This window comes from Penaeus monodon, chromosome 17 (genome assembly GCF_015228065.2).
Source record: "Penaeus monodon isolate SGIC_2016 chromosome 17, NSTDA_Pmon_1, whole genome shotgun sequence".
Taxonomy (NCBI): Eukaryota; Metazoa; Arthropoda; class Malacostraca; order Decapoda; family Penaeidae; genus Penaeus; species Penaeus monodon.
The window spans coordinates 18,774,874-18,784,873 of NC_051402.1; the positions used below are offsets into that span (position 1 = coordinate 18,774,874).

At 39.1% G+C, this 10,000-nt stretch overlaps 1 protein-coding gene across 1 annotated transcript in view; it reads right to left on the reverse strand.

Moving 5' to 3' along the window:
- Positions 1 to 9,515, reverse strand: part of LOC119583294 (DE-cadherin-like) — a gene marked incomplete in the record, with an annotated part of 69,898 nt that extends 60,383 nt beyond the window's left edge. Inside the window, 8 exon segments of the mRNA XM_037931765.1 lie at positions 555 to 649; positions 2,537 to 2,560; positions 2,812 to 2,829; positions 5,387 to 5,525; positions 6,814 to 6,899; positions 7,215 to 7,340; positions 7,839 to 8,007; positions 9,383 to 9,515. Coding sequence (XP_037787693.1) covers positions 555 to 649; positions 2,537 to 2,560; positions 2,812 to 2,829; positions 5,387 to 5,525; positions 6,814 to 6,899; positions 7,215 to 7,340; positions 7,839 to 8,007; positions 9,383 to 9,409 — 684 coding nt within the window.
- Between the last annotated feature and the right edge of the window lie 485 nt (positions 9,516 to 10,000).

A 10,000-nucleotide genomic window follows, 5' to 3' on the forward strand; every position in this document is an offset into this window, starting at 1 on the left:
AATGGTTGTCAAGCCTTGTACTCGGCTTTTCTATTTGTGCAGCTAACCTTTTTTTTTTTTTTTGAGATTAATATGTTCCCGATGCTTAACGATTTTCTTGTCTATAGTTATTTCCTTCTTTCTCTCCTACATCGTCCCCCCCTCCTCCCTCATCACCCCACTTCCTGCGTACTTCCTTCTCACACTTCCTCCAACCCTCCATTCCTTTTCTTTCTTCCCACCTCCCCTCTCCATCATCCTTCCTCCTCTCCCCCTCCTCCCTCTGCCTCCTTCCCCATCCCTCCCTCTCCCCTTCCTTCTCTTTCCCTCTCTCTCCTTATTTCCTCCTCATTCGTTATTTCCTCTCCCCTCCTCATTTATCCCTCCCCTCTCTTCTCCTTCCTCCTTATTCCCCATCTCCCACCTCCTTCCCCATCTCCCTCTCCCACCTCCTTCCGCATCTCCCCCTCCTCCCTCCCACCTCCTTCCTCTTTCCCCCTCCTTCCTCCCACCTTCTCCCTCCCACCTCCTTCCTCTTTCCCCCTCCTTCCCTCCCCCTCTCTCCCCTTCCTCACCAACACCACTGGCGTCCCAGCTGTCATGTTCTCCTTGACATGAACGCCGTCATAGGAATCGCACTCGGGGAACACCGGCTTGTGGCGGTTCTCGGCTGGGGAAGGAAACGTGGAAAACTGATGATAATAGATACATAATAGATGGTGATAATAGTATCGGTCATGATAGGATTGGTGATGATGATGATGATGATGAAAATGATGATATTAGCAATGATATTAGAATGACAATGATAAATGGTAATAATACTATTAATTGTCATCATTATTACTATCATTATCGTAGTTATTGTTATCCTTATGTTTATTATCATTATCATTATTATTAATAGAATCATTATTATCAGCATTATTAATTTTGTTATCATTATCACAATCTCTGTTGTCATTAATAATGATAATGATAATAATGATAGTGATGATAATAATGATAATAATAATAATAATAGTAATAATAATAAGATAATAATAATAATAATAATAATATTAATAATAATAATAATAATAATAGTAATAATAATGATAATGATGATAATGATAATAATGATAATAATAATACCAATAATAATAATAACAACAACAACAACAACAACAATAATAATAATAATAATAATATATATAATAATAATAATAATAATAATAATAATAATCATAATTATAATAACGAATATTGTGATAATAATAATAATAATATTGATTATAGTGATAATTATGATAATAATGATAATAATGATAATAATGATAACAATAATAACAATAATGATAATGATAATAATAATAATAATGATAATAATAATAATAATAATAATGATGATAATAATAATGATAATGGTAATAACAATGATAATGATAAAAATAATGATAATGGCAATGCTAATCATAATGATGATAATGATGATGATGATAATGACAACAATTTAGAGATAATAGTAGTGATAATGATATTAATAGTAATCATATTATTAACGATGATAAGTGTAATAACAATAGTTATAACAGTAATAAAGATAATGATGGTGATAATGATAATGATTAATCGTTATAATAAAATAATAATGATAATGATGATAGTAATGATGATAATAATAATAATGATAATAGTAATAATAATGATAATAGTAATGATAATAATAATAATAATAATAATAATAAAAATAAATAAATAAAATAATAATAATTATTATTATTATTATTATTAGAAAACAACAACAACAACAACAATAACAATAATAATGACGATAATAATGATAATGATAATAACAATAACGATAATAATAATGATGATGATAATAATAATAATAATGATAATAATAATAATAATAATAATAATAATAACAATAATATAATGATAATGATAATAATAATAATAATAATAATAATAATAATAATGATAATAATAATAATGATAATATTATTATTATTACTATTATTATTATTATTATTATTATTATTATTATTATTATTATTAACAATAACAACAACAGCAACAATAACAAAACAATATTAATAATGATGATAATAATTCTAATAATAATGATGAGGATCATAATGATAACAATAAAAACATAATGCGATGATAATATCCAGCGTGTGTGTACAAATCTGTATGCACCTTTTTCTGTGTGTGTGTGTGTGTGTGTGTGTGTGTGTGTGTGTGTGTGTGTGTGTGTGTGTGTGTGTGTGTGTGTGTGTGTGTGTGTGTGTGTGTGTGTGTGCGCGCGCGCGAGCGTGTGTGTGTTTTCGATTGTGTGTGTGTGTGTGTATCTATTAATATCAATGAACATGCTGTTATTTTTAAACAGCATATATCTATATATGCTAATATATGCGCATATATATCTACCAATGCATACGTTCACGTCTCCATTTGTCCCAAGCATCAACTGAACAAAGCAGTCCCGCAAAAAAACAAAAACAGAAAAGGATATTTTAACCACACGAAATTTATAGTTCACACATACATCACTCCAAACGACACTCACGTTTATTCCTCCCCATGTGTTGCGCTGCAGAGAGGAAGAGAGGGGAAAGGATCAGTACCATGAACTAGCACTTATTCACACATATTTTGGGATTATTCAAAACATTGTCACAAAAAAATATATATATATAAATAAAAATAATAAATAATACAATAAATAAATAAATAAATAAATAAATAGAAATATCATCACACAAAAAATCATCAAAATATCAACATGATATTGCATTATGATATCCTTCAAGTATGTTGCAGTAATCTATTTTGCATTCTTACCATACCAAGGCCTGCTGGCTGTGTACAAGAAAAAAGAAGGTTAACAATTTTCATGTTAATATCATCAATACCGTTGCTATAAAATGTTTGTATTAATAGTATCATTGCTATTTTTACAAGCAGTGCTATTATTACATTTGCATTCACGATACGGTTGTTTTTATTATATTTTTGTTATATTTTCTTCCATGACCATTTTATGATAATCAGTATCGTTGATGGAATCTATCATCAGTATTGTCATTATGATCCTAATTATCATTATGGATACTATCATGAACGCCATTGTTACCTTTTGTTATCGCTATTATCACTGATCGACATCTACTGATAGAAAGTGAGAAAAAAAAATTATATCAAAATCTCGGTTTAATTTTCTAATTTCACCCAATTTCACATTTCTATTTTCCGTTCGATCGGACAACATCATTTCAATCTTCCCCCTCCCCCCACCCCCCCACACCCAACCTTCTTTCCCCCTTCCTTCTCCCTCCTCTTTCCCCTTTCCCCTCTTTTATTCATTTATTTATTTATTGTTATTGTTGTTTTTTTCACCCTGACTCCCTTTCATCTGCCTCTCCTTCCACCTGTATTTCCCCATCTCTCCTCCTTCCCCATCCTCTCTCCTCTTTCTTCCCCACTTCCCCTCCCATCTCCCTTTCTTCTCCTCATCTCCCTTCTTCCTCCACCCACCTTCCGTCCAGTCTTCTTTCTTCCCCTCATTCGCTACGTCCTCCTCCTCTGTTTTCTTCCCTCTTTCTCCCCTCTATGTATTCTCATTTCCCCTTTCCCCTTCATCCCCTTTCCATTTCCCTTTCTCTCCCTTTCTCGCCCTTCCTTCTCCTGTCTTTCTCCTTCTCCTCTTTCTTCCTTCCTCCATTCTCCCTTTTACCTTCCCTTCCCACCACCTCCCCTTTTTCCTCCTCTTCTAATCCCTCTCTCCCTCTCCCCCTCTCCCTTCCCAGTCCTCTCCCCCTTCTCCCCCTCCCCCTTAACTCTCCCTTCACCCCTCCCTCCTTCCCACATTCTACTCCCACTCCCCCTCCTCTTTCTCCTCGCCCCTACCCTTCCCCTCTCCTCCTCCTTTCCTCCTCCTCCTCCTCCTCCTCGTCTTCCTCCTCCTCCTCTCCTCCTCTTTGTATAAGTTCATTCACAACTTCCTTTTCTTCCCGCCTTCGCGTCAGTCACATGACACCCGCAAGACTCCGTGGGTTTTCTTCCCGGGCATCTTGACACAGTGTCGTGGTGTCATCTCCTCCTCCCGGGTCGCCTTCGCCAACTTCTTCAGGAAGTCTTCTGCTTCTGTCACTGCCTGGGGGTGGGTGGGGGGAGGGGAGGGAGGGGCTTCTCACGCTGTCTCGCTCTCCTTCCCCCTCCCCCCCCCTTTACTAAAAATATAGGCCTTTATGTATTGGTTCTTCTTGGGAGTGTTTTGTCATGTGACTGCTTTTCTGTTTGTTTGTTTTTTTGCTTTCCTTCTGTTGCTTTCTCTCTTCTCTCTCTCTCTCTTTCTCTGTCTCTGTCTCTGTCTCTTTTTCTTTCTCTCCCTCTCCCTCCCCCCCGTCTCTCTCTCTCTCTCTATAAAATATGTATATGTACATATATATATACATATATATATATATATATATATATATATATATATATATATATATATATATATATACATTATATATATATATATACATAAGTATATATATGTGTGTGTGTGTGTTCCACGTTTACTTCCTCTTCTTCTTGATCTCCTTCCACCTCGTCCTTTTCCTCCCCCCCCCCCCGCCACACACTCCCCAATTCCGACCGCGGCCTTCATTATGCATGCAGCCAATCGCGCAGAACATAGGCCTATCGAGGCAGATCCACGCTAACAGAGCTTATATCTCGTTATGCTGATCGCTCTGATAATCGTGTTCATAGCCTGTAAAGGCCGATATCGAAGGGAGATGATGATGCTGTATATGCAAATGTCCTGGAGATGTGCTCGTCTAGTGTCGGAGATGAGATGCTGTCGGTCGAGATCTAATATTACCTGGAGATGATATGGGTAGTAATTGACATCGGATGTACACCTTACCTGTTAATTACATCACGTGACCATCATGCTAATGAGACCGAACCTAATAACACCATTAGTGGTACACGGAAATTACTAAAAAAAGGATATAAAATAAATACAAGAATGACACAATGATTGATAGATATCCCCCCCCCCCTTAGTGTATCTTTTCATACATATACACTGATCCCATATGTTTGGAAAAGATCCTTAACGATACGACAGTAACACCCACCCACTAACAATAGATAAGTAAAAAAAAAATCCGTTCACATACACATAAACACGCGCACACGCACGCACACACACACACACACACACACACACACACACACACACACACACACACACACACACACACACACACACACACACACACACACACAAACACACACACACACACACACACACAAACACACACACACACACACACACAAACACACACACACACACGAAAAAAAAAACACAAAAAAAACAGTAAATACCGCGAACAACAACAAACTACGACCTAAAACTGACCTATAATATACACAGTGACGGGAACAGAGGCAACGTGGCCATGGTAGTCGATAGCAACAGCCCGGAAGTGATAGACCCACTGCTTGTCCAAGGGCGAGCGACCCACGGCGATGAACCCACGCACTCGGTCCACGATGAACTGCCGAGGAATTAGAATTTAGATGTAGAGGAATTAGAGTTTAGATGGTGAGGAATTAGAATTTAGATGTAGAAGTAGAGATGTTAGAATTTAGATGTAAAATTAGAATAAGATGGAGTGGAATTAGAATTTAGATGTAGAATTAGATACACCGGAATTTAGGTGTAGAATTAGAGATGTTAGAATTTAGATGTAGAATTAGAATAAGATGTAGTGGAATTAGAATTTAGATGTAGCATTAGATACACTGGACTTTAGAATTAGAATTAGAATAAGATGTAGACATAGAGGCATTAGAGTAAGATATAGTTACAGTTAGAATTAGAATCGGAATTTCGGTGTAGTGGACTAATTGTAATCTTATTAGAATTTAGAAATAAACTCTAAGTGTAGTGGAATTAGAATTGGAAGTAGCTAGAATTAGAATTAGAAGTAGCTAAAATTAGAATTTAGACATAGATGCAGTGGACTAAAAAGTCTTACCTTAGAATTTAGATGTAAATATAGTGGAATTAGAATCAGATGTAATTTGAATTAGAAGTTAGATATATATGTAGTAGACTAAAGGGTCTTATTATTAGAATTAGAATCAGATGTTGTTAGATATTAGAATTAGAATCAAATGTTGTTAGAATTAGAATTAGAATCAAATGTTTATGTAGTAAACTAAAGCATATTTGTCTGACTCACATGCAATTCAACAACAAAAATACTGCATAATTTTGTTTTCGTTTTCGCATTACAGTACAAGGATTATATCTAATAATGTTTTACGGTATCAGACATGCAGGAAGGGGTTTCGACAGTGAAAAAATACATTGAAATCTTCGTTCTTATTTCTCTCTCTCTCTCTCTCTCTCTCTCTCTCTCTCTCTCTTTCTGTTTGACTCTCTTCCTCTCTCTCTCTCTCTCTCTCTCTCTCTCTCTCTGACTCTCTTCTCCCCACCTCTCTCTCTCTCTCTCTCTCTCTCTCTCTCTCTCTCTCTGTCTCTCTCTCTCTCTCTCTCTCTCTCTCTCTCTCTCTCTCTCTCTCTCTACCTCTACTCTCTTTCTCTCTCTCTCTCCTCTCTCTCTCTCTCTCTCTCTCTCTCTCTCTCTCTCTCTCTCTCTCTCTCTCTCTCTTCCCTTATATTAATATTCTATTTTATCTTTGCAATATTAAACATAATACGGCCCTGCACTTAAGATACTTCTGGAATGTCGCAACAAAAGTAAATCCCAACTTAATGAAATCCTGGTGTCCAATAAACCCTTTAAGACTGAACCTTTCGTAAAAAGCGGGACTCACCATATTAGGAGGCTCCACACCATCCAAGGCGTAGTGTTCGAGGTCGTCGTCGTCATCATAGGCGACTACTTTCCCCACAAAGGTTCCTGGAGGCAAGGTAATTTACTACTTTATAGTTTAATTGCGAATATATAGCATTAACATCATCGTTTTGATCCATATCATTACCAACATCGTTATCATTATCATTTTCGTCATTATCTGCATCATCATCATCAAGCATCATTATCATCACCATCAAAATCATAATCTTCATCATCATCACCATCAAAAAAATCACCATCATAATCCTCATCATCATCATCACCACCAATCATCACCATCATCTATCATTATTAAGGTGATAATGATAACGACAATAACACGTGCTGCCCCTACACCCGTCCTCCAAGGTAACTCACCCGGCGTGGCGAACTCGGGAATCGAGTAATAGTACTGCGAAGAGTCGAAGTGTGGCGCCTCAGAGGCGTCCGTCACGTAGATATGAATAGCTGCCAGGGCCTTCCTCCTCCGCCAGCGCCTTCCCCCTGCAGAAGACACGAGGCGCCTAAGGGAGTGGTGTCGCCCTTGAGAAATGCCATCTTGAGGTCCATTGTCTGGGCCTTGTAATCATTTCTCAAGGACTTTGTCACGGTCATGTTGTTTGTTTGTGTTGGCTTGCTCTGGTATTCAAGCACTGGTGGGAACATATGTCTGTTTGTGCTTATTGCCTGGGACCGAAGTTGCTCTCGGCGTGTACATTGGCTTCCATTGTCTCTCTCTGTCTGTGTCTCTCTGTTTCTCTGGTCCTCACTTTATCCCTATCTCACATACCATCTGTCTTTATGTGTCTATCTGTCTGTATGTCTAGCTATCTCTTCTGTAGTTGGTTAGTATGTCTAATCTTATGTATATTCATCTATATCCATTCCACACACACACACACACACACACACACACACAAAACCCCTTTCCCTACAGTCACGCACAGGTCCATCCTCTCTGCCTTCCCGACTCCCCCCTCCCTCCCACACGCCTATACTAACCGTGCGCTTCTGCCTCGACCTGCAGACAGTACATATGCGGCCCCTTCTCGTAGTCCAGCTGATGGTTATTGTACAGAACGCCATCTTCGTCGATCCTGAAGTTCACTGTATCATTCACACTGTAACCGATGGCTATGTTGGAGTCCATGCGGGGGTCTGTGGCAGTTACCTGAGGGAGGGAGATGCATAGGATTAAGCATGACGAGGGACTGGCGTGTAATTGGTAAGTGGTGTGTGTGAGATGGAGGTGTGAGGGAGAGAAAGTGAGAGGGAGAGAAGGTGAGAGGGTGAGAGAGAGAGAGGGGGGGGGGAGGGAGGGAGGGAGGGAGGGAGGGAGGGAGAGGGAGAGAGAGAGAGAGAGAGAGAGAGAGAGAGAGAGAGAGAGAGAGAGAGAGAGAGAGAGAGAGAGAGAGAGAGAGAGAGAGAGGCAAATACAGACAAACAGAAAACGAGAGATAGAGAGAAGAAAGTCTATCAACACATTTACATTGCCCGTCTTTACATCTTGTTCATTTTCATTTACAATTATGAAATGTTACTTCTTTCAAGAGTCAGACCCCTCCCCTCTCTCTCTCTCTCTCACACACACACACATGACGCCCTGCCTGGGGCTCTCTCTCTCTCTCTCTCTCTCTCTCTCTCTCTCTCTCTCTCTCTCTCTCTCTCTCTCTCTCTCTCTCTCTCTCTCTCTCTCTCTCTCTCTCTCTCTCTCCCTCCTACGTACATTCTCCCTCCTTCCCTTTCCTCTCCCCTTCTCGTCTCTCTCTCATTATTGCATCTGCCCTTCAATTGATTTTAATAACGCCAGTAATCTAAAACTATCTCTCCTAACCAGAATTCAATTTCTTCCATAACACCGTGGTATCTCTAACAGCCTCCTATCTAAGACTTGACTTGTTGTATTACACAGAAAATGAAATATACTTATTGCAGTGGGATAATTCGTAAATGCTAGATTTTCTTTCGTTTTGTTTTGTTTATTTAGTTAAAGTAAGTTAGGTTAGGTTTTTTCGCGCCTGTTTATTCATTAAATTTAGATTTTTTTTATTTTTTGTAAATTATAGATGGGTAGATAGATAGATAGATAGATAGATACTAATATATAATTCACAGATTAAGGGTATTTTTAATTGACTTCTTTCTTTCTTATTTACTTTATATTAATATTTATATCTTTAATTTGCATTACAAATTATTTCTATTGTTTCTACACGTATAACCATTACATCATGCATTACAGTTCAACAAACCAACCCTCTTACAGCAACAAAGAGAGAAATAACAATAATGATGATACTGATTGTGATAATGGTGAATAGGATGGCGATAATGAGAATGACATTGATAATGGTAAAAAGAATAATAATGAATATTAATGATGATAATGATGATGATAATAACATTAAAGATGATTATGGTGACGAAAATGATTATGGCTATAATGATAGTGACAATGATAACAGTAATGATTATAAAAATTATAATAATAATAGTAATGATGATAATAATAAAAATAACCGACAGACACAGGCGATTTCCCTCACCTTCAGAATGGAGGCGTCGGCGGGCATGTCCTCGGGAACCGTCGCCTGATAAAGAGGCTGAGAGAAGCGGAGATGACGGCGACTCTGGCGATGGCGATGGCGATGACCCTCCCCTGGTTGGCTCCTGCGGGCTTCGGGCTCGGCGGAGGCTGTGGGGCGGATCGGGGGAGGGGGAGGGGGATGAAGGAGAGGATGGGTGGAGGGGGGTGGAGGAGGGGGAGGGGGATGAAGGAGAGGGTGGGTGGAGGGGGGTAGGGGATGATGAGTTGAGGTGGAGAGGGGGTGGAGGGGGTAGGGTCGTAGGTGGCGCGATGAGTTGAGATGGAGGAGAGGGGGAGGGGGGAAGAATTGAAATGGAGGAGAGGGGGAGGGGGGAAGAGTCGAGATGGAGGAGAGGGGGAGGGGGGAAGAATTGAAATGGAGGAGAGAGGGAGGGAGATTGGGTGAAGAAAGTGGGGGAGGGAGGTTGGGGACATTGGGGGTGAGTGGTGAAGAAGAGTGGGTTTGGGAGGATCATTGGGGACGATGGGGTGTGTGGGGAGGGGGGGGTAAGGGGCAAGGTGTGGGTAGAGAGGGATAAGATGGTTAAAGGAAGGGAGGAAAGAGAGAGAGAAAGAC